The 24,305-nt window shown below is 40.5% G+C and overlaps 1 protein-coding gene across 4 annotated transcripts in view; it reads left to right on the top strand.

Moving 5' to 3' along the window:
• The first annotated feature begins 1,356 nt into the window (after positions 1–1,356).
• pde9aa (phosphodiesterase 9aa) overlaps positions 1,357–24,305 on the top strand; it is a 30,682-nt gene continuing 7,733 nt past the window's right edge. Inside the window, exons 1-9 of one of the 4 annotated variants that reach the window (XM_070837879.1) lie at positions 1,357–1,571; positions 6,644–6,714; positions 9,834–9,911; positions 11,311–11,354; positions 15,538–15,592; positions 17,252–17,322; positions 21,803–21,887; positions 22,592–22,652; positions 24,199–24,273. In XM_070837879.1, the coding sequence (XP_070693980.1) occupies positions 1,509–1,571; positions 6,644–6,714; positions 9,834–9,911; positions 11,311–11,354; positions 15,538–15,592; positions 17,252–17,322; positions 21,803–21,887; positions 22,592–22,652; positions 24,199–24,273 (603 nt within the window). In that variant the 5' untranslated portion in view covers positions 1,357–1,508. The remainder of the gene's footprint in view (positions 1,572–6,643; positions 6,715–9,833; positions 9,912–11,310; positions 11,355–15,537; positions 15,593–17,251; positions 17,323–21,802; positions 21,888–22,591; positions 22,653–24,198; positions 24,274–24,305) is intronic. The other 3 variants (XM_070837881.1, XM_070837878.1, XM_070837880.1) reach the window with 3 other exon arrangements.

Consider the following 24,305-nt stretch of genomic DNA (forward strand, 5'->3'; position numbering starts at 1 on the left):
ACACAGAGAGACCCCAGGTTGGAACTGCTGTTCAGCCGACCAGCAGGTTGGAACCTGGAACCTTCTTGCTGTGAGGCAACAGTGCCAAACACTGCACGATGGTATCATAGTGTCCAAGATAGAAACAATGTAAACAGGATAGAATGAAATAAAAGACAAAATTTCCTAAAAAAAAGGGAAGCAAAGGCATGGTAGTGAAGTTATACTTGCTTTATTCACAGCGGTTCTTTGGGCTAAAGATACTAACCTGCTGATGTTCAACATGTTACCTAAGCTCGGTTGCATGCTAGCATTTGCTAACTAGCAGTAAACAGGTGCGGTTGACTCGAATGAATTGAAATGTTGACCTGACGATGGTGCTGGATGCAAAGGAAGAGTGGGGATGATCATTTATCCTGAGGGAGCCCTTAATGTGTGGAGCAGATTTCACTGCAAACCCACGGCGTGACGTCATGATGGCGTTAGAGAAGAAGTCAGGGATCACCAAAGTCATCGTGTTTTGTCCTCTCGGGACCACGAATGTCTGCAAGGGCGTCACTTTGTATTTAAAAGCGGCGACGACAGCGGGGCTGAGATGAAAAAACAAACGGCGTGCGATTTTAGGCAATGCAGCGGGGAATGGCTGTGAGGTCAGAGTAGGTGACGACTGGCTGCTACTGAGTTAACAACCCAGAAATACTCAGCATAAAAGCATCCCATCATCACATGCATCACATCCACCGCCGCAACATCACGCCTACTGCAGAAAGCCTGTCTTTCCTCTTTTTGTGCAAATAACCAGCTTTCTCGTAATGTTCCCATTTGTTTGTTCCCATTTCTTGGTGCACACTATCTGTCAGAACATTGTTAATAAATGATGCTCTTAAAAATTGATGGGGCCATCAACAAGTGGTGAGACACAGCCCCAGTGATGTTAAGAGTGTACATGACACTTCTGGGTGTCTGTGCCAAATGTTGGACCAGTCCTTCTAGTAGATGTTTAATATTCTGCAGACTGAGTTCATGAACAGTTCCTGTCTTACATCGTACCATGAGATGTGATCACCTTGATGTTATGATGTACAACCAGGCCAAGCATCCCAGCCTGGGGGGGCTTGTCTGTTCCCTGCCATCCTTTAGTGCACAAAGTAGCACCAACACACAGTAGTACTTATGTAACCTGTCTGAACAACTCTGTGCACGTGCGTGTATTTGTGCGTGCGGGTGCGCGCGCAGAGCCAGCAGGTCTTAGTGAATGAGGCGGACGCGGACGCGCGCGGACGGGCTTTATTGGATGCGGTTGAGAAGCGAAGTGACAGAAGGAGCGGGAGGGACAGTCCGACGGAGCTCACAGTCAGTCTGTACCGGTGTGTCCGACAAACAGGCGGGCGGGTGGGATGCTGTCGGACCGCTGACTTCACTTTGACCGCCCTCGGTTTGACACGCGACGGTGGGGAAGTGGACCGAAGCCGCGACACTGAGTCCGGAGCAGGAACCGCACAGCGACACGCCGACGAGGAGAGGAGAGCATGGGCTCCGCTTCGTCCTCCTACCGGGTCATCTACCTGGACGTGGACGGCAGGATTCAGAAGGTACGGGACACACATGCACAGCACGAGGGCTGCTAGTAAGAAAAGCAAATGAAGCAGCGGTTAGTCGGTTAGTCACCAAGTAGTGACAGCACTCTGAAGAAGTAATGACGTCACACAGTGATAGGAGAATGTCTAACTTCATTTGGAGCTCTAAAATTATTATTATCAGTATGATTACTATTATTATTATACTGATGGACCAGGAGGTAAACAAGCATGATAATGTAAATGTAAAGCATCAGAAGTTATAAAGTGGCTTCTCAGTGAAATGATGCTTACAGTAGTAGTACAAGCTAAAGTAGTACAAAGTCACTTCAACTGGAATATGAGCACCTGTGATGTCTCAGGGCATGAAACTAATGCTGTAAAATAGCATTAAGTAGCCAGAAAGCCACAGTGTGTACAGTTGACACCCTTGCAAGTCCATGTATGGATTTTATAGAAATCTTTAATTTTTTTTTTTTTTTGCAGTAGTTTGTTAGACCGTCTTCATTCAACTATCTAAAGATTCATAAAAGTCTCACAAAAAACTTTATTCTAGCATTATTACAATTCCCCTGTAATATTAGGATGTGACGCCGCAGAGATTTGAGGCTTCTTAACCAGGAGAATCTGGTCTTCTTTTATCGTGTGAATGTGAGTAATTTACATTAAACTGAGTTCATTATTCTCTGTGCAAACACTGGTTCAAATGGCACGCCTGGTAATTATAGTGAATGCCATGATACTGAGCACTTCAGTGGGTAAAGATGGTGCTTATAAGTAGAGAGACCATAGTTACGATGGTTTCTATGAATCTTCATCATTCACTGGATCCTAACCAGTAGGGTTTATTACTTTAGTTTATTACATTTATTTGTCAAGTAGCATGTACGAAAACATGAATCCAACACAAGGAGAGGAGATGTATGGAACCAGATTTAGCCACTAGCTAATTTCCATCCTCTGTCCCATGAGGAATGTTGTCATCTTCTCTCTGAGTGTGTGTGTGTGTGTGTGTGTGTGTGTGAGATATGCAGAGAGGAGTAGACTGCTGAGTCTGAGAGTTGGTGGTTATTTACAGTCTGTACAGGCAGAATCATCTCACAGGTTTGTTTGGATGTTAAATAAATCAGAGTCATTTCTGCTTCACTGGTCCCTCTGAAGACTGCAGAGCCGAGAGGTTGAAGAGTAACCCATGCTCTGACCTCTAAACACGCTCCACAGCCTCTGCAGCACACACAGCTCACTATATTGAACACACATTCAATTCTCATATAGATTGAAAAATCTGGGGCATTGAACCTATTCGGCCACCGAAACACATGAAAACAACAAACACTTACCAACCTGACAGCTTTTGTTTCTACACCTCTGAGCCTCTCCTTGGCGTCGGACATCGGCTGCTATGGCTTTATAATAAATCTTGCAAATACTGAAGGAAACTCGTGGAGATGTTTCAGGAAGTCGGCTGCAATGAAACCAAATGTATGCAAACTCCACCTACGTCAGCTACTGATGACCTTTTCTGTCACTGCCTGTAGTTTAGAGTCCTGCACATTCAGCAAGACTGGGAGAGGCTGATGAACTGACAGCAGTATTAGGTGACAAGTATCTGAACTAAACCAAACTAAATCAAGAGTCCCATGTCCCATAAAGACCAATACACTTCATTTCTTTCTTTTTTTACCAAGTTCTTGCTGTTAGAGGTCCTTCAACCCATTATTTATCCATCCATCTATTTTCTTAAAACGCACATCCTGGCAAGGATCAGTTGCTCAGTTAAGTTAAAAGGAAAATCTAAATCACTTTCAACCTCAACTACAACAATCACAATCCATACGAACATTCAGATCAATCAAGATCTGAACCATGTTAGTTTCCATAGTTTCCAGCACAAAGATCCAATCACACATCTAACACACTTCATCCACGTTATCATTACTCATAGACAGTCAAGGCCAGTCAACATTTCAGATGGTTTGTCCCGTGATTGTTCACGGAGAAGGTCTGCACTGCTGAAGTCCCTCTCCAGGCTGGAGTGTAGAGGCTCCAGAACTCTGTTTACATTGACAAACCAATGGAAGAGGAACGGCAGCTCATAAAAGGCCATATAATGAGGTTTATGCCTCACTGATACTTTGTTTTATTGCGTTGTGTCTTCTTTATGGGATTCACACAGACTGTGTGTGTGTGTGTGTGTCTCTTGCACAAAACCTTGCCATTTCACAATCTCAAAAATATGCAGCAGGGTGAGAGGATATGCTCTTCTTCATTCTGTTGTTCGGTGACACTTAATGCGTTCGAAGCACCAAGCAGGGATACGCTAAGTTTATAGTGTCTTAATAAGTGGAATAGAAATGGGATAGGGGATTAAATACATTTCCTGGATGTTCAGTGCTATCAACTACAGCTAAACAGAGACAAGATCTCCTCATCGCTGTCATTCAGGACCTATTTTTGAATGTTTAGATATATGACTGTTCTGGTTTGTGTGTGTTTTTCTGCAGCTTCTATGTGATGGCTAATAGTGTTGAGCGGTTTGTTGATCAGTGGTTACTTATTGCTAGACTGGAAATGCACAGCGAGTTCCTGTACAATCTCTGAAACAGACCCAACAACCAACAAATAGTTTTAGCTCAGGTTTACAGACCGATGGTATATGAATTCGAACAGGCGAACATCAGCTTTCATTCCAAATCCATGCTATTACTACTTGAGTGCTGCCTTTTTGCCATGCACTCATTGTTTCCTGTGCTTTTCCTTTTGTTGTCTCAAGTCCTTATTCAGACCTATGAGATTCTGGTTATCATATCTGGTTTGTATGATCAGGTTTATGCGTCGCACAATAGTGGATGCGGCTTCTTTGTGGTTTGCCATCCCCGGCAGTGAATGCAGCAGCAGCAGGGTACCAATTAGGATGAAGTGGGGTTTGTTATTGAAATCAGTTGCGGCATCTTGAAACGAAAACATGAATTTGTTTAGCAGTGGTTCATTCTGTGGAAATTAGAATAAATTCTCAGGTTTAAAATGTCCTGAGGAGTAATAACTCTGCAAATACATTCATTTAGTGCAAAAACACAGACTCACCGCGCTACTGTATGACCAGAAAAACAAGAACGATGCTGTCATCATATCCCACAGGACACTTTACTGCTGCACACTCATTTACATTCAGCTGAGTCTCTGTCATTATGTTATTTCGCTCTTTGTTTTTTAAGCCCCCTTGTTTTTGCATTAATTTAAAATGAGAACTGGGACCAGAAAAGCCACTCAAAGAAAAGGGTTTATGGGTCGAAAGGAAAAAGATGTTGATATTTTATAGGAGCAACAAGTGTTTTCATTGGCCATACTGATACAACTTGTGTTTATTGATAGTATACATTATCTATTTACATGATCCATTTTACACTTGTGAATTGTAAAATGACTTTATTAGAAGCCCCTTGAGAGGTCTGCGCCCCCTCTGCGCTGAGAGTCTGGTCTTTAGGGTGAGCGCTGACGCTGTTCAAATTGCATATTCGGTGTACATATCGTTCTTGATTGATGGAAGTACAGACATTTCCAGGAAGGAGTGTGAGATTGTCTAGAGCCACATCTTTTGCAAGTGGAGACAGGTGGCTAAGGTATGAATTGGCCACATCGAGGTGGAGCGTGCCAGTGCACAAGCTGTGTGTACAACAAAGTAAGAAATAAAAGATGAAACAATCATATGATTCAGTACTGATCTATTGCATTATTATTTATCATTTTTCCGCTTTATTTTAGTAAATGTCTGTTGAAAAGCCTTATTTTCCTGTGGCTGTTAACATAAACATTACTAAAAAAACACAAAAATATAGACAAAGGTAAAGGTTTAAACTTTTGTCAGCTGACTTGCCAAATTGTAGTTGAGTAATAATAATGAGTAGCCTTATAGAGGTGAACCCTGTGCTTAGGCTACTGTTAAAATAGGCACAATGTATGACAAAGATGTTAATGCTTTAAATGTATTGTTGGTGCTGTGAAAAATGTCAAGTGCACCTAAATGATGTGCTGGTGAACCTAAAAGAAGAAGTGAGGTGCACCACTGCCATGTAAAAAGTTAGTCTGGAGCCCTGTGCAGTGACGGCAGAGAAGAGGCATCATCATTTAGATTAAATGTACCAAAGACTAAAACATGGAGGAAGTCCTTTTTCCACTGTGTTTCAGAGCAGAAATAAAAAACAGCTGCAGGTGTAATGTTTCTGAAGTACCGCTCTCTGTCCGCTGACCTCCACCACTTCCTGTCCCTTCCATCTGTGACAGGCTGCCACAACCAGACAGCTGAAGTGCTCTTTGACCCCCCCCCCCCTCCTCCACAATCACTTCATCATTCTCTCCACTGGCAGTACTTGTTAAACCCAACCCCACGGCCTTACTCCCCAGGACTCCAACACTACCAGCCCCCCCCCCATGCCATCTCTCACTGCGACTTGGCTATTACTCTCCGATGCCATCACATGCAAATGCCTCTGTTATCTATATGGGTCATTCCTCTGTGTCTGCTGCGGCATGACACAAGTCATTTGTCATGTCCAACGACGGAGCTTGACCTTGTTTATGAAGCAAAAGGAGGAGAAGAGATGAAAAACGCAAAATATTTACAGCTCCTATACTGCAGCATGCACATTCTTCATTCAAAGAAAAGCCTTCAGCGTGGGAAACATGCATGTTCAGACTCAAGAGTTACTCCCTAGTAGTTGATTGCTCCACTTTCACAGTGCAGTACTCAGAGGAAGGAGCAGTATTATATCCTACTCCTGTTATGATGTGTTCAAACTACAAGTGACAAATTGCTGCAGTGTACAGTCATTATTATAATGAGCGCCGCTTGCTGTACATGATCCTATTTACCGTACTTGTTAGAATGCTAGTGTGAGCAGGTTGTCATGTTAATTAAAGCAAAGTTCATTTTCAACTCAATATAATTGAAATTGATTTTTTTTTTTTTTTTTTAGTATTAGCTGTACAACTAGCTAGCAAGCTATTCTTATTTTGTCAGATGCATGTCAGCTGTTTTATTCTAAATCATGCCTCTTATATGTGTGGTCATGTGTGTGTTTTCCCCTCAGGTGGTGTTCAGTAGATTTTGCAGCTCATGTGACATTAAGGAGCTGTTCTGTACAGCCTTGGGTGTGCCAAGGTAAAATACACACACACACACACACACACAAACACATTCATGCCACATCAATTGCAAACAGCATAGTGACAATTAGCTCATGTGAATGTAGTGTTCCTGTTTAACATTTAATACAGTGATGGATAAATACAATATTACAGTGGTTTCTCTTGCTGCTGTAACATGTTACTTGATATCTATTCGTCTTCACAGTGATGCACAGTGTTCAGGGCTGAGTGGAGTTATTGATTTCAGCCATTTCTATGATAGAATGCCTTTTGTATGAATGGATAAAATGTCAAACTGGTGTGTTCTCTTCTGTTTGAAACCCTAATTAAATTGTCCAATGAACGAGACTGTAATTAATGAAGACCTATTATGACCTAATTGCTCCTGCTACTGCACATGTAAACCTGACGTTTGCATACACTTGGACATTGCTTGTCATAGTTTTAAGTTACATCTGTGCTCCAGAGGAGGAGAAGTGTTCTGTCTCTTTACACTCACTCCTAAAGCAAAGTAGGAGGTCTCGATATTACACTTAAAGTAGCACATACAAACTACAGTGTCTGGCTTTAAATAAAGAAGAATTAAATCTTAATTTGAAGTCTCTGGGTGCACAGATACAATCAGCTACACTACCGTTAACTGTGGAGTCAGGGGGATTTAATGGTCTCATTGAGGAGGAAAAAGAATTGTTTATTAGTCTGTCCACAGCTAATCGCGCAATCTACTGATTCTTTAAAAACCCGTTTTATTGATTGTTTTAAACTGTCATTGACTGTTGACTCCTCACTCCTCTTAACCGACTGTTCGAGGTTGCTCGTTATCAACAACTGCTTCAGTTTTAAATCACACAGCAAAGCGCATTTCTATCAACCGGCAAGGCTGAAAACAAGCCTTACTGAGTCTGTTGCAGACCACATCTTGGCCTTCGTCCTGGCTGTCCAACCGACGACAGAAAAGTTCGGTCTCGTTTTGATTAAGTCTATACCCAGCATGCTAAAAATGTATATGAAATAAATAAATCTCTATTTCTGACATCTTAGCCACCATCCAGGCTATAAGTCAGTCGGTGTGGTGTTCTATCGAAGTCTGTTCCCCCATCATATAGTGTTTCCTGTAGCGGTGCCTTCCTCAGTTGGCTTAGGCGTAGTGGAGATCTGCACTGTTCTAGTTATACAATGGTGACTTCTTAGAAAGGAGGCTTTCTTTGGGGCAGAGTACATATGTAGATGTAGTCTCTCTCGTCCTAACCAATGATAGCAATAGGGATCTGCCACAAATGCTCCTTTAGATCCAAAGAGTTCAGTTCCTTGTCCTTCTGTGTGTATTGAATACGCCACCGGGTAGAGCTAATAGCATGTACATGTTTCTATCTGGTGTCTGAGCGATTGATTGGAGCCAGTTAGGTGTATTCTGCTGACAGATCCTATAGTAAGCCACACCGCTTCCACCACCATCCACAGTGTCAATGGGCTGGGCTCGTCATCACATAATCCTGGGAGTTAAAAAAAACCAGAGCTACACACATACTGCAGTGTAGTCATTTATTGTGTTCTCTTTCTGTTTCTTACATAAGACCTCATCCTTTCGACATCTTATCATTTATATCACTTAGGATATACTTTGATTACAATGACATTAATTACTGTATATTTTGACTTTAAACAAATGAATTATTTATGTTTTTTAAACACTTTTTACTATAACAGCAAGCGAGCATCCAACAGTCGCACCTTGTAATGCTCTCCATCGACACTGAGTCCGTCAAACACGCACTTCAACTGTTGTCATCATGTAATTAAAGCACGTCCCTACCAGCTGTGCACTGGAGACCAGGCCAGAGAGCTAACCACTCAAGTAAAAGATGGAGAGTTCCTACTCTCTTCCCACGGTTCTACTTTTTCAACTGAAAACACGTTTTATATTGGGATATTTCGATGTTTCTTTACTGGAACAATATGGCCAACAGTAAAGTAGGTTGTTGTTATCCATATCAGCTCCCTGGCAATCTCCCTCTAGCCAGCAGCCACTTTATTTAGGTTTTTGTAGTGAAATTAGGAGGTATCGTATAAATACCTCCTCATTTTGAATTGAACAATCACAAATAACTTACATAACATTTACAAAATCAGTTTAATCACGATGTAGTTGAATTCATCACTAAACCCAAATGGCTTTAATGGCTTATTAGCATTTCTATGTGTAAATAATCAAAGTTTAAGGACTATTCTGTGGTATTTTATACCAAGAAATGTTAAGTCAGTTTGCGACCCATTTCCAGGAAGAGATCACCAGTGGAAGTGATAACATTTAATGCTCTCTTCCATCTGAGATGCTTTCTTTGCTTCTAGTGCAGACAGTGTGATGTGCTCCCGTTTGGGACACTCACGTGTCGTATTGTTGCAGTTTTAAATGTTGTGACACTTAATACAAGAAAACTCATTGTTTCAAGGGTTTAGTTGGGAAGAGGAGGTTGAGACCTTCCTTCTTCCTGTGATAGTGTGTTCTGTGAAGTTAACAATGTACCTGCACATATTGATGGGATTTCTGTGAGAAAGTGTCTAAGGAGTAGCTACTATTGGGAAGGTCAATCATGTGCAGACAAAAACTGTTATTGTGGAAACTTTTTTAGTTTGCCTGTGCCTTTAGTACAGTCTCATAGTGCCTCAACCATGAGGAAAGTGCAACCCCAACAAACTGTTTCCTGAATGTGTGTCATTAAGATGTTCTTCCAAGAAGACTGTTTTATTATGAACAGTTCTTGAGAAACTCAATGAAAGCATTATTGTGTAACTTGGGTTTTATTACTGCAGTAGAGGAAGACATTATTCCTCATGATCCCAGAAAGAGGAATTCATCTTTTTGTGCACAGACAGCATGCTTATTCACTGTCCTACTCGTCTGTGTGTATGGATTTGTTTTGCACAGATGAAAGATTGGAACTGGACCTTATGGTTGTCCTAAATTTCTGTCCCACACTTGTGCCCACAAGTAGTGTTTGCACCTTTCACAACAATATGTCCTTGTTATTTTGAATTTGATGTTTTTTGTTGAGTATGTTAGAGGGATTACTTAGAGAAATGTACAAAAATGTCTCTCACATTCATGCTGCCTGTGTTTTTGTCTTGATCTAGGAACACTAATCTATCCCTGCTTGATTCTTCCGGAGCTATGGTGTCCATCGACCCCACCATGCCACACAACACAGAGAGGTATCAGAAAACCTGCATCCCTCCATTTTTAATGTGCTTTTGCTGCTCAGCTAATCTGTTAGAATAGTTTTTGGTGTTTGCTGGGTGTAAATAGTCATATTAGTTACTGACACCCAGATGCAAATAGCATCTGCCATATAAAACATGTCACACTTGGAAGAAATAGAAGAATGAGTCCAGGTGAAATGTAACTACAGAGTCAAAGACATTTCTGAAAGACAACTGTATAATCAATGCACACAAATTGAATTTGAGATTGATGAAGTGGCACTTTGAGCAAATTCCTCTTTTATCAATGAACTTTGACAATGTGAACTCAGTAACTACAACATACTATACCATAGCGTATTTTTTCAAGTATAAAGTGTTGATGATGAAGGGTTTGTATTTATAAAAATCTATATTTAGCTTCCTGAGATGATGAATCATTGCTTGAAGCGTTGTAAATTCCCCTGTAGTGGGACTAATAAAGGACTATCTTATCTTATCCTATGATCATGTTTACCAGAGGATAAGACAGGCTATAACCGCTGTAAGAGAGAAGTAAGCGGGACTGTGAATATGGCCATACATTTATTAAAAAACAAAAAAGTCACTTTTAGTCATTCTGTATGTGTTGGCTAGATTTAAGATTTGACTGTTTCTACTTCTAAAACAGTTTTCTCTCTTCTCTGCTGCAGCCTCATCTGAAGGGGGTGATTTTTTTACATTAAAGTCTTCTGTGGAGCAGCTTTAAGGCAGTAACTGTACCTTTATTTTGTGAGCGCCATCTTATCCAAAGATGACACATCCACCTTCATTTTTGAAAAGGAATTTTCCAAAGCCGCTGTTCTTAGAGAGGTTACAGCAGTCCATCCAAATTTTCCACTTCGACCAGAACAAAAGGTGGACTGACAAGCAGTTTGTCTCAGTGTTACTTCAAACGTGCAATCAGAAACCTGACATCACTTTGCTTTGCTTAGGTGGTGGAACAAAAATGGAGTGGCCCTTAAATGTAAATGATGAGAACTGTCTGGTCTCGTTAGACAAAACACTCAACACACCCCACTCCCAAGGTTATAGATTCACACTTACACACAAACACACACTGATTAAAGAGGACACTTGAATAGGCGTGTGTGCATGCGTGCATGTGTGTATGTGTGTGTCTGCTATCTTATATTAGGGTAAAATCTGAAACCTTTGTGACCTGTGTGACAAGCATCATCTGAGTGTCAGTAGTTTTCCGTGTAATCAGGGCGTGTGTAAGAATGTGTGTCTGTCTTCCCACTTGAATTAGTAAGTGGAAGGAAAATTACAACATGTCTGCTCAGAGGATGGATTGGGAATTTCAGCTTCACTTCACCTTTGCTCTCAAAACTAACCTGTGTGTGTGTGTGTGTGTCCTGTTGTGTCGAAGGTCACCATACCGAGTGGTGCCTATGACTGGAGGACAGCTTGCTGGTGAGTTGGAGGGGCCGCATGCACACATACACACCCACTCACACACACACAAACTCACTCACAGAGCCATTTAATGACATACATTATGAGTGTAAAAGTACAAGTACATAGAGAATATAATATCATGACTGTCTGTTACACACACACACAATGACAGTGTTAAACAACCACATGATCCTTTAAGTTCTTTGCTTTCTTGCCACGCTTGCAGAGGGTTCTTCATCTATATTTCCAAAGCTGTCGAACTATTCCTTCACTGATGTTGCTTGCTTGGTTGCAATTTAAAAGAAGTGTCTTAATTTTTCTTACCAGATGGTCTTTGGTATAAATATCTGAACTGGTTCTAAGTCTGGTTGAAGGAAGTTGAGGAATCTTAGTCCATTTCAAGCCTAACTAACAAGACTGAAGTTGCTGACCTAAATTTACTTCCATCGCAATTTTTAATGAAGGAATTGTCTGAATCCCGTTCACAATGTCTCCTCAACCTCAGTAGCATGTTAGCACAGTAGCTCCTGCTTTTGAGACCACCTGTGTAGATATCTACAACAACCAATGGCATCTGACCAAAAGTTCAATCAGCCAGGCGGCACAAAGTCTGGTCCAGAGTCTTCACCCGGTAATACTGAATTTAATTCAGGCAAATAAATAAATCAACCAACATGAAGGGGAAATATGATACACTGATCTATAACAATAGTTGCTCTTAAATATTTTGTTAATGCCGTTACTCAGGTGGGAAACAAAGACTCTATAAGACAGAGAATGTTGTGCTTTCGTCAGGTATTTAAAGTATAAGCAAAATCATGTAATGTGTACCACTGACGAGTGCAAAGAAAGTTGTGTAACTAGAAATCAAAAGTGTATTTAATGATAGTGATATAAAAGAGAACAGAAGCATCTTGTTCTTCATGACCAAGGTTATGACCAAAACTCGTGTCAGGAGGTGCGTGTTCACGTCAACAAAGACCAAAACAGTCTTTTTAACCAACTTATGAAACCTCAAAAGCAAAACTGACATTAGAATTAAATATCGCTATTCAGTGCTAGTCAATATGTGGAAGAAAATCCATTTGAACACTTTTTTATTTGTGGTCTACCCATACACACACACACACACACACACACACCTCAGAAAATACCAATAAAAAGCTCCTGATCTCATAAGCACTTCACTCCAATAGTTCAAAGCCATATAACACGTTTTATGGAAACTTCAGTCTCATCAGTGCTTGTGCTGAACTCGGACACTGACCTTCTAAAACTCTGTTCTAATCTTCACTCACTTCATCGCTGCCCATCACTCTTTTCAACCCTACTCACACAACAAGTCACTTTTCACTCATTTTAAAAGACTTGAGTGGTGTTTAATGACTTTGGTTCTGATGGAGCTGATGATGATAGAACAACCTGAAATGGCCTTCATAACAGAAGCGCATCATGCAGGGTGTTGTCCATATAGCAAATTCTGTTCCTGTTTCTTTAGGTAAGGTGCTTTGCCAGGTGAACCTCAGCAGACATGTTCATCATTTACTCCATAAGGATGTGCCATTTGCAAAGTTGTCTATTTGTCAACAAACCATCCGCTCATGGGGTTGAGGGCAAAAAAAAAGTCTGTGTAGTTTACCAATCAATTTATCGATGACTTCACGGTCACGGTAGTCATCTGATGTTTTCAAATGCTGTCTGGATCTGAATTCACAAGAATGAAAGTGTTTTCTGTCATCTGTGGGCAATGAATGTGCCATGGTATAATGTATACCTTTCCAGTCTTGACTCCATGTGGCCACATTTCATTAAGAGTCGAGAATCTTAACCACAGAGAGACCAAATCCCTGGACGACAGGTGGTCTGACACTGTTTTTCATCCTGAAAATGCTTTCTGATATATAGATGTGAAAAATTAAATGTGCAGCAATTAATTCAATTCAATTCAATTCAATTCAATTTATTTTGTATAGCCCAATATCACAACAGAGTGTCTCACAGTGCTTTACAAAGTTCACTGAAATAAACAAGTGTAAGCGAACAAACAATCTAATAAAGAGTCCAGCAGTCGATGAGGCCAATGGATCAGTCCGAGGCATCACCTGCCCTTTATGACCCTCCTTCTTCGGGAAGGAAAAAAAAATTAATCCCATCGCCAGTCTTGCTTCAGTGGCTCTAAAGTTTTTTTTTTCATACATACATATCATAGATGTTCCATCATTATACTGAGCAAGTAATTCCTTTTTATGTTACAGTAAATTGAGAATATGAATGTTTTAACAAAAACAAAAGCCAACTAAGTCTTCGCAACCAGGCCACCAGCAGGTATTAAGTCCATAAACTCATCAGTATTTACTATTTTATGCACCTAGTCTGATCTCATCAACTATCAAAGTAATCAATATGTTTATATATGTATATGTATATCTATATGTCGTTTCCATGATTAACTTATTAATCACTAACTAACTGATTATTAAAATGCTTGAACCACCTTTGCTTGGACTTGAATGCAGGCATGGCTAAGACACTGACCAAGCATGTTAAAGCAAGAGAAAATAGTGCAGTTTGCTGACATTTAGATGCTCCAGTCGACCTCTTGCAGATCTGGTTATACATACTGTAGTTAGTGCAAAATGATTAGCTAATACACCCGAGTTCAACAGAACTTTCTCGCTGTTGTTTTTGAATGAAATATTACAGTTATCTATACTTACAAATGATCAGGGTAATATTAGGATGTTTAGATATGAGAGAGTAGAAAAGATTCATAGATGGTCAGGAGAAACAACCAAAACTACAACATTAATGTATGGCCTTTATTAGGCCCAGTTTACATGTTTATCTCATAACTTCTGTGTTGTTAGAAAATATTCAGAAAACAAGCAAAGGTTATCCAAAGGCTATTAATTATTCTGCAGTTACAGAACAATTGAGATTATGATTTGTTTTTGAGGCTTTTATCGGGCTAGGAACTGTAATGCAGTGACTAAAACCCAAATCTGCTAATTCCACCAGTAATGTGATTACAGTTACATCACCCTCAGCACTGGCTTTGAGTCACACAAAATGAATACCCATTCACCTCCAGGGTGTCTCACTCAGATTCACTAACTGTGTTAAATCAAACTGAAACTATCCCAGTACCACTTGTGGGAAATATTCACATGGGATTTTGGTGAACAGAACGTTAGAATTGAAACCATAAAACTAACCTTAACTAACCTGCTCTGTGTCTGCTGGGTTCCCTTAGGAACTAATAAAATCATCCAAATTTGAGGTTCTGGGTTTAAATGTTTTAGAATGTTTTAATGTAATCACTCACATTGAGGAGTGATTTTGTTTTAACCAGTTATACTCACCAAATTATTGATTATTATAAAAATGATGTTATTTTTGGGATCATATCAAACAAGCTTGTTGACTGAAGTCATTTCAGCATATGTGTTGCCTGTTGAATGCAGTCTTTACCTGTCAGTCATGACCCAGTCTGTTTACTCCAGCTGAGCCGGCTTAATTAATCACAGAGAGGAATTTTTTAACAGCGCTGTTTTAAGTCTGACCTGTGAACCCCACATGAAAGATGGAATGTGAGTGACACAATGTACAAACTACTACCGGCCCATAATATCTTTTTTTTTTCTTTACAATTTCTCATACTTGTTATTTTATGGGCCCTTGGTGTTGAACTTTGCCCACAACAGTGGAGCTTTTAGCCAATGGCAGGGCTTTGTTTGTGTGTCCAGCCTGTTCTCAGTGTGTGGGAAGAGGAATCAGAAGTGGCTTGTTAACACATCAAGCTGTCAGCTGGTTCCTACTCACTTTAGACGCTCTGTTGGTCACTGATGGTGAGACCAGAGGGAAGGGGGCACATTTTATTTATCTTTCCTCTTCTCATTCTTTTGGCCCTGCCATCTGTTGCTTTTGGTCATCTGATTGGCTACCATAACCTCTGTGTGTTTTCTTGTCTGTGCGTGTGTTTGCGAAAGAGTAATATTTGAGTAAGTGTTTCTTTCAGGGCTATTTAAGCCCAGTGCTTGCATTGTGTTTATAATGAAATACCCTGCCTAAGTGGACTCAGGCTGTGTGCTTGTGTGTATGGACCAACAGACATGCAGGCTTTTGACAGTGCATGTGTTTGTGCATGTGTGTGGGGGGGTGTATATGTAACACAGCTTTGCGCTTGCTCTCTCCTCAGATAAAGAGGAACTCTTTCAGAATGTACTGACGCAAGTAGCAGAGCAGTTTTCAAGGTAAGCAGCTGGTCACAGCAGCAAATCTTCATTTAACTCACTGTTAATTCCTACTGTAGCTACTATTGTGGGAATGTTACATATGCATATTTACTCCGTTTTCTATATTAATTACTGTAAATCTTTCCTTTAGCTTTGATTACTCTCTTTTACAATTCTTCTTTTTCTATCAGCTCGCATCTCCAGAGAGATCTAAGAAAAACAACCTTGTTTTGTAGCTTGATGATATTGCACCTTTTGGTTTAGGCTATTGATTTTTAGAGTATTCTCTAATCCCAAGAGGCTGGAAGACTCGATTTATACAGCGGCTTAAGTTCAGCCAGGAGCTGCAACATGTGTGTGTTACTGTATCGTGTGGTGCCTCTGCCTCTGTCTGTCACTTCATTCAAATCTACCTCTCGGCTTTGTCTTTGCACTTTTCACAAACTCCAGACATGATTTCATTGGTCCTCCGCTGCTTTAAATCTCGTATTAGGTTTGTTTTTCTCTAATTAGACGTCATCAGTGGTAAAACTGAGATTTGTTATGTTGGGAGGGTGTTAGATGTGCAAAGGTTTGTGTCCCCTGATGACATAGAAGAGAGCAGGCTCAGGGTCATTGTTGGGGTTTGAGGACATTGTGGGTGTAGCCCGGTCCGGGTGACCTCCCCAGGACTTTTTTTGTAAAACAAGCTCTATTTAGATGCTTTTTTATTTTTTAGCACCTTATTTCCATTTAAAGTACATGTCTAAATCATGGAACTCATGTGTATATAGAATAGATCTTTATTGTTTATTGTATTGGCTAACATTGGTTTAATGGAATATCAGAAGGGTTTTCTTCACACTCTCTCTCTCTCTCTCTCTCTCTCTCTCTCTCTCACACACACACACACACACACACACACACAGACACACACACACACACACAATTTTCAGATGCAGTGCATGCAGTGTAGTGCTGTTTACCCATCTATCTGCTGACTGTCTGTCTTCTCTCTCTCCATCATCTTTCTCTCTACCTGTTTTCTCTCTCTCAAACTTCATATTTCAAATCAACATGCAATTTCAACCAATATTAGTATTTCTAAGAAATTGAAATGCAGTGATACTTAAGAGCAGATGTGCATAGGACAGGGGTGCAGTGGTGAAAAGGGAACAATGCAGCAGGACATAAGACTTATGACCTATGTTACAAATTCTGTGTCTCATGCAGGGCAGCCACAGATTTGACTGCAGTGTTGGAGTATGCATAGCATTAGTACCACCTACAGTAATGTCACTGTTGGAGTAATTATATAAACTACAGAAGGCAAATTGTAGGTGTGCAGTATTTTAATTATTGACTAATCAATTAATTAGTTGATTATTAAAGTTGGTAATTTTTTGCTGATAGACTCAAATGACCTCAGTTCCGTTGGATATTACAGTAAGTTTGGTCTATATGTTTTGCAGATATGTTCAATATGCATGTTAGAATATAAAAGATACAGTAGAGCAGTTCAGGGATGTATGAAAAGTCCAGTTTTATACAAAGCAGTTAATACTTTATGTCACCATGAACTGTAAATATCTACCTGCAGCACAACAGCATGACTGCACAAGTTTTGTTGCAATAGTTAACTAGTTAACTAGTTTCTTCTTCTCAGACTCTCTCACACCTGCATCCATCTGTCCGCAGGGCATTTAAGATCAACGAGCTGAAGACCGAGGTCACCAACCGTCTTGCCATGTTGGAGAAGAGAGTAGAGTGTGAGTCTGTTCCCACCATATTTACACACCACTGTCATCAGCTGTTATGATCAGGAACCAGGCTCACACAGCAGCTATGTGAACACAGCTTATTTACAGTAGGACCTTTATGAGTAAGAGGACAAGAGGTTATTCATTAGATCAACAGCTGCATTTTGTCTGTGTTGAATTCTACGTATTGATTTCATGGAGTTCACTTCAGCTTTCCAGCTTAGCTCTTTAAAACTACAGAGACAATTGTATTTTTTAAAAGCTGTACAGTAGTGCTTAGACTGATTAGTGTACATTAGCATTGAGATAACTGCATGCCTTCAGTGCATGTTCTGAACTTGTGTTCCTCCACAGTTTATGATACTGTGATTAGATAAGTTGAAGCTGCACAGGTTATGTGGTCTGCTAACCCACCTCCAGAGGCTGTTGACCTTGTGCTGTTATTCAAGACTACTGAACATTGACCACGTTCTAACCCTTTAAGAGAGGAAAGCAGTGTATCGTCATCTTCACACTTATACAACATCCACATTTCATGCACATTTCCTCCTCAGCTGACCATTATCAGCCTCTAGGTAATTGCTTGTCTGATGGCATCTTGGCACTCGGTACAGATGTGTCATTTCTCTCAAGGTAAAAGCCAGCAATAAAATGCGATCAACAAAGGTGTTGTGATAGCCAGGATCACTGCGCTGTCTTGCCATAATTTTTTTTTTATAATATAGGTCTCAGTGTTCTTGACAGCCCAGCTGCTTTGATTATTACCCACAGGAACATTTAATCAGTGATTGTTTTGCAACCATTACATCCTTCCTAGCTGTGATTAAAGATAAAGGTCAAGTTGAATATGAGTTATACAGCAAGTCAGTGTCTGTCGTGAGCAACAAAAAGTCTCAGATTTGTGTGACTTCAATATATTTTCCTCTAATATGTACATTTGTTTTTACATTGAGGAAATTATGTTTGTAAGTTGCTGAAAAATTTTAAAAATTCACTTTGTTTGCAGCACTCGCGCCTGCTTGTGGCATAATGCTCCGCTGCTGCCATGGTAACAGTGACAGAAGTGTATTTTATCCTTTGTGAAACTGTTGATGTGTCTGAAATCACTCCCTTGTTCACTCATTCACCTCTCCATATAATAGACACTCAATCATTTACTATAGTAACATATTTCGGCTGCTTACTAATCATCAACATTTTGCATCATCACTCGCAGTTTTTGAGTCATGCAACTGTAATTTATATTTGTACAATGCAACACATTGCATTGTGGGATTGTAGTTTTCATGGACATGAAATTTTTGAGGGCACTACATAATGGATACATTAAATGTGTACAGTAAATGTAGTGCACTATGTTAATAAATACAGAGTGATTTCAGAAACACTGCTAACTCTTATTTTAGGCAGGCTACGATGTCTGTCTCAGTATAGTAATACTATCATTTGCCAAGTGATCTCATTATATTGCAAGTGCACTGTAAAAAAAATGGACAATGGTCTAATCAAGTTGGTATCTTTGTCCTTGCTGTCATTTGTAGGGTTATTGCAGGCGCCTCTACATGAGTGGCTCAGCATGCAAAAATATGCTTGGAAAAACAAAGAGGGAATTTTGTAAAACAGATCGTAATTTTGGAAGATACCCATTTGAAAAAAGCTACCCTTTAAGATTAAAATCACATGAGACGTTGTGAGGTGATTTTGTTGCAAGCAGTTCCTTCTATGTAAATGTTAACTACATTTTCAGATAAGGTGTTAAAAGACATCTAAGACTGTCAGAGGGTGGGTCTAGTTAAATCCACTAATACAGGCCCAACAGAATATAGGAATAACACATTTAAAGTGAGATAACCATGCTGTTATCAGCCTTTAATGGGTTCTACATGCTCCAGGGCCAGGCAAAGCTCTGAGGAAGCTGAATGAACACAATGAGTGTCCATATGAAAAAGTACTGTTGGGGATTGTGATGTGATGTGACACACTGCCGGTGTTACCTGTGACATGTTGTGTTGGTGTCTAGTATGGTGTGCAAAAAGCACCTAGGCACATGTGCGTGTTAGTGTTTCTACATGTGTGTGGACTGTGTATAATGCATCGTACATCATCCTAAACTGTATTTCCCATGCATTATCAAACAGCAGATTGCATGCCATCACACACACCTTGAAGTGTTATAGCTACACTGTATCTGGCAGCCAACTCTTGGCTGATATCTTCTGCAATTTCATAATGGCCCTGTATGTTCTGACCCTTTCAGTCGCCATGACAATATGACCTGAGTTTACTTTTGTCACCATGGCAATTTCTCCAACTCTACCTTTTTTTATTTTGAAGCAGAGTGATACTCAACTGATGAACAGGTTTGGGCTTAGCTCAGGAATGAGTTGTGAACGTTGACTGAAATGCTGCTCTGTTTGTAAATTGAAACAGAATTTGTGTTAAATAGTATACCGGAAACAGAATGGCAGTTGGAATTTTAATGAATAATAGAGATTAAATGGTATAATAATTATTGGATGAAAACCATTTTGAATCATGGCTGAAAGCTAAAAGATACATAAATACAGTAATTCTAATCATGAGGGCAACCGAAGGATCTATTTGCTCAGTGGAAGTTAGCACTATACAAATGAAGGAGCAGGCATCAGGTTGACGGAGGCGCACTATGAAAACAGTGCTGCAGTGTTGTGTAGTCACAGATCAGGTCAAATGGTCATTTGTAGCACACTTCGTCTGGATCAGTTTGAAGCTGGCATCTATTTAACCCAAGCAGCCTGTTTCACAGAAGAGCTACAGACTGTATGAACGAGGTGGGCGTAGCCACCTTGACGTCATCCTTTGGTTCATGGCCATGAGAAGAACAGGCTGATGTGACCAGTGTCCTGTTTCCCATGTATGTTAACAGAGCTCACTGCAGCTTAATAAAACATGCAAATAGACTAATAGTCTTTGCCACAGAAATACACTCAAATCCAGCTGACAACATAAATTATCCAACTTCCATGAGGAAAGTGTGGAAAAGTTATCGCAGGATTTCTTTCCTCTGATCTTGAGAAACATTTGTTTTAGTACCCACTCTGCCTGACTGATTGTACTGTAGTAGTGTCAGATCTGACGCACAGCCACTTCATACAAGCATGCCAATTGCCTGGATACCTGGTCACCCTGGCAACAGCGTGGCGCCCACACAGATCTCCATCCTCTCATCACTTTGGTTGCCATGGTCACCTATTGTAATGGGAGCTGGAGTGCGTTGAGGCAACCTTTTCTGTTTCAGTAGGACAAGGTGGATTGATGAAAGGGAGAGGAGGATCCATGAGGCAGACGGAGGCAGCTGCAGTCTATTGAGACGATTACTGGGTAAAATGACTGTTTTTGTCACTGGAGTCTGGTGGCTTCAACAAGAGATCCTTTCTGTAATGCCCCAAAGGATAACATTACAGTCAGTGCAGCGAACTTCGCAAACTTCTGGACCAATTTCAGAATTTTGGAATTGACCTACCAGTTATTTAGACAAACACCAAAGTTGTCCTTGAATGCTGCTGGACTTCACACAGGCTTCTGCAAGCTCCGTGAGTGGGCTTGGGCTAATGATTTCACATTGAGACCAGCGTAGAGCTGCAGGATCCATTTTCCTCTCTCAGTATCCACCTCCTACACCACCCACCCTGTCTCAACTCTCAGACATTCTTCAGCCCCCTACTGCGGTCTCTCAGTCTCTCCACTCCTATTTAAAAGAACTTGAGTGTGGGCCATTCAGTATGTTTTCAGCATACAGTTGTTATCATATATCAGCTGGGGCGCTGATTGGCTGAAACATCCAGCCTGCAAAACTTATGCTCCAGTCCATACTACAGTAGGTTTTGGAGTCCTCAGAGTGCAAAGTGACTGAGAGCGTTATCATTATCTGACATGTCATTACAATAAATAAGATATTTTTGTTGCATCTCTGCTCTGATAAGCTACCGTAATCAAGGTTCAAGGTTCTTTATTTGTCACATGCATAGAGATACAAAGTCAAACATGCATTGAAATGTAGAGGATACTCAGTTACTGTGATATCAAAGGGGTCGAAAGAAGAAGGAAAATAAGAAGAAAGAGTAAGAGAATAAGGTGAAATAGGGTGAGATAAAACAAGACAAAACTACTGGTCGGAGATGAAGCTAGGGATAGATTGGGACACTTTGGGCCTTACATAACACCAGTCATAACCATTCATTCACTTTGGCACCACCTCTAGCCTAATCCAGCCTTTCATCTTAAATAACACTTTACAGTTGCTACCTTTGGTACATAAAAACATAAAATATGGCTGGCTGGTAGCTCACATCCCAAAATTAGATTTCTTTCTTGGTTCATGGGAAGGCAGAATAGTGGCTAAGTACTTCTTTGTATGCAGCTACAAATGGCATCAAGAGATTAATGGTTTGAAAATATTAACTTCAATGGGGCAAGTTGGGCTTTAATAAATGACTCTGTCTGTCTGCAGTGGAGGGAATGAAGGTGGTGGAGATTGAGAAATGTCGCAACGACATCAAGAAGCTCCGTGAGGAGATGGCATCCAGAAACAACAGGTGACAGCAACATCCGGAGCAGATCTCTGCTCAGTAATCACTGAACCTCCCTGTTTTCTCATCAGCACAATCTAAGGAACACAATTCTAAGGAATGAGAGCCTCTAGATCCTTTCTTTTTAACAGAGTGATTAGCTGTCATGGGAAAGCTGATTAGTGGCTATTAGCTCCTGCTTGTATTGAATAGCAGCGTTGTTAGGAGATCTGCTTTACTGTTGATTTGACCCTACTATAGATGCAAGCATGCACAGCTGTTGGTATTACATCTGTATCAGAATTAGTGCACTGACGAATAATGTAACCAAATCCTCAATAACTACATTTCACTGGATATCATTTTTATTTCATACTGTCACTTTTCATGACAGTGATGTGTCACCACCCCCGCTGACCCCAGAAAGTTCAACAACTGCTACAAAAGTTAGCCAGTTAGCTTCTAATAATGAACTGAATTTGAATAATTTCACACATTTTGGTTTCACTTATATGTTTTATACAATTAATTCATCCACTCTGTCCATTATCTGCACCGCTCATCCTTAGAGGGTTGTTGTTGGGGGGAGGGAGCATGCAAAATCCACACGGAAAAGTACTATCTTTGGGTTTTAGGCTGATGTCACCTTGGGCTCAAGGGATATTGAGCATTTCATATATTTGTTATTATTATAAGTAGTAGTATTAGTAACAGTTTTCTGTTTTTTTTAGTAGCTTCCTGGAAGACAATAAGAAGCTGACTCCTCGCAGAGATGTGCCCTCCTACCCCAAGGTAAGATTTTTCTGGAAGGTCTCTACCACACACACTGTTTGCTCCACTGTTTGTTTCTGTTAGCCAGGTGAGTCTGCTGAGGTTAGGTGTATTAGGAAACACCACACCTCCAGTGTGCTTCCAGGAGTTAGTTAGAAGAAATGTTTGTTCGCAAACATGTAGCTCCACACAGAGGCGCTGGATTCATTTCAGATCTAGGGAAGCCAAAAATTGTTAGTGTGTGTGTGTGTTTGTGTGCTGAATAGGGTTTGGCCTAGAGACACTAAGGAAACAGAAATAAAGTTGCAGCAGCACGTCAGCTGGTCCTCTCTCGTAAAGTAGATGGTGAAGAAAGAAAGGGGGAGGCTGTAACCTAGATTAATATAGCCTTAAACAAATAATTAATACTGTATAATGTAAGCAAATGGAATAACATTAGTTATTGAGAACCACCATTAAACCAACAGCATCAGCAATCACAAAGTGGTCATTTATAGAAATTGTTAATTTTGAATGATAAGTAAGACTTGACAAAGCAGGTTTTTAGTTTAGTTCATTGACATCAATTGTTCTTTATTTAACTGTTGACAGAAGAAGTCAAATAAGCTACACTTTTACATTTTTAATTAATTGTACAACCATTTAGTGTGAGTGAGTGTGAGATAAGCATTTACATAAATCATGAACCATACATCATAAAAATAATTCCACCACTTTGGAAGAAGAACAGATCTTTCAATAATAGTTATTTTGTGTACAGTAATGTGTGCAAATTAACGGAACCAGAGCTTCAGCAGGGGAAGAGGCACACTCACAATCAACACACACTCACAATCAACACACACTCACAATCAGCACACACTCACAATCAACACACACTCACAATCAACACACACTCACAATCAGCACACGCTCACAATCAACACACACTCACAATCAGCACACACTCACAATCAACACACACTCACAATCAGCACACGCTCACAATCAACACACACTCACAATCAGCACACACTCACAATCAGCACACACTCACAATCAACACACACTCACAATCAGCACACACTCACAATCAACACACACTCACAATCAACACACACTCACAGACTTTGATAGTTGGGACTGTGCTCTGCTGGTGTGTGGTACCCTGCATAGCTCTCCAAACCATTCTGTCTCATGGTCAAGCTGGGGTGTAAAGTGTGTGTGTGTGTGTGTGTGTGTGTGTGTGTGTGTGTGTGTGTGTGTGTGGGGGGGGGGGGGGGGGGGGGGGGTTAGGGTATTTCAATCTGAAATACTGAAATAAACATCTCATCTCTACTCTAAAACACTGTTGTATATGATAAGTTGCAAACAAAACACACCTGTTGACGGCCAGTGCCTCCTTCAGTATGGCTGCCAGTGACGATACAACCATCCAGTCAGAATTAGAAAGATGAAATAAAATAGTGGCGATGACATTAGTTTATCTGCTTGAACATTCTAGCAGGTGTGTGTAGTGGTGTGTAGAGGTGTGCCCCCGAGGTAGGCAGAGGCGGACAGGGTTAACAGCGAGCTCTGTCGCCTGCAGTACATGCTGTCACAACAAACCATAGACGCCCTCAAAAAACCCTCCTTTGACGTCTGGCTGTGGGAAGCCAACGAGGTAAGACTGACCAGCTTGCTGAACCCGTCTCA

This window comes from Pempheris klunzingeri, chromosome 10, assembly GCF_042242105.1.
Source record: "Pempheris klunzingeri isolate RE-2024b chromosome 10, fPemKlu1.hap1, whole genome shotgun sequence".
In the NCBI taxonomy this organism is placed as follows: Eukaryota; Metazoa; Chordata; class Actinopteri; order Acropomatiformes; family Pempheridae; genus Pempheris; species Pempheris klunzingeri.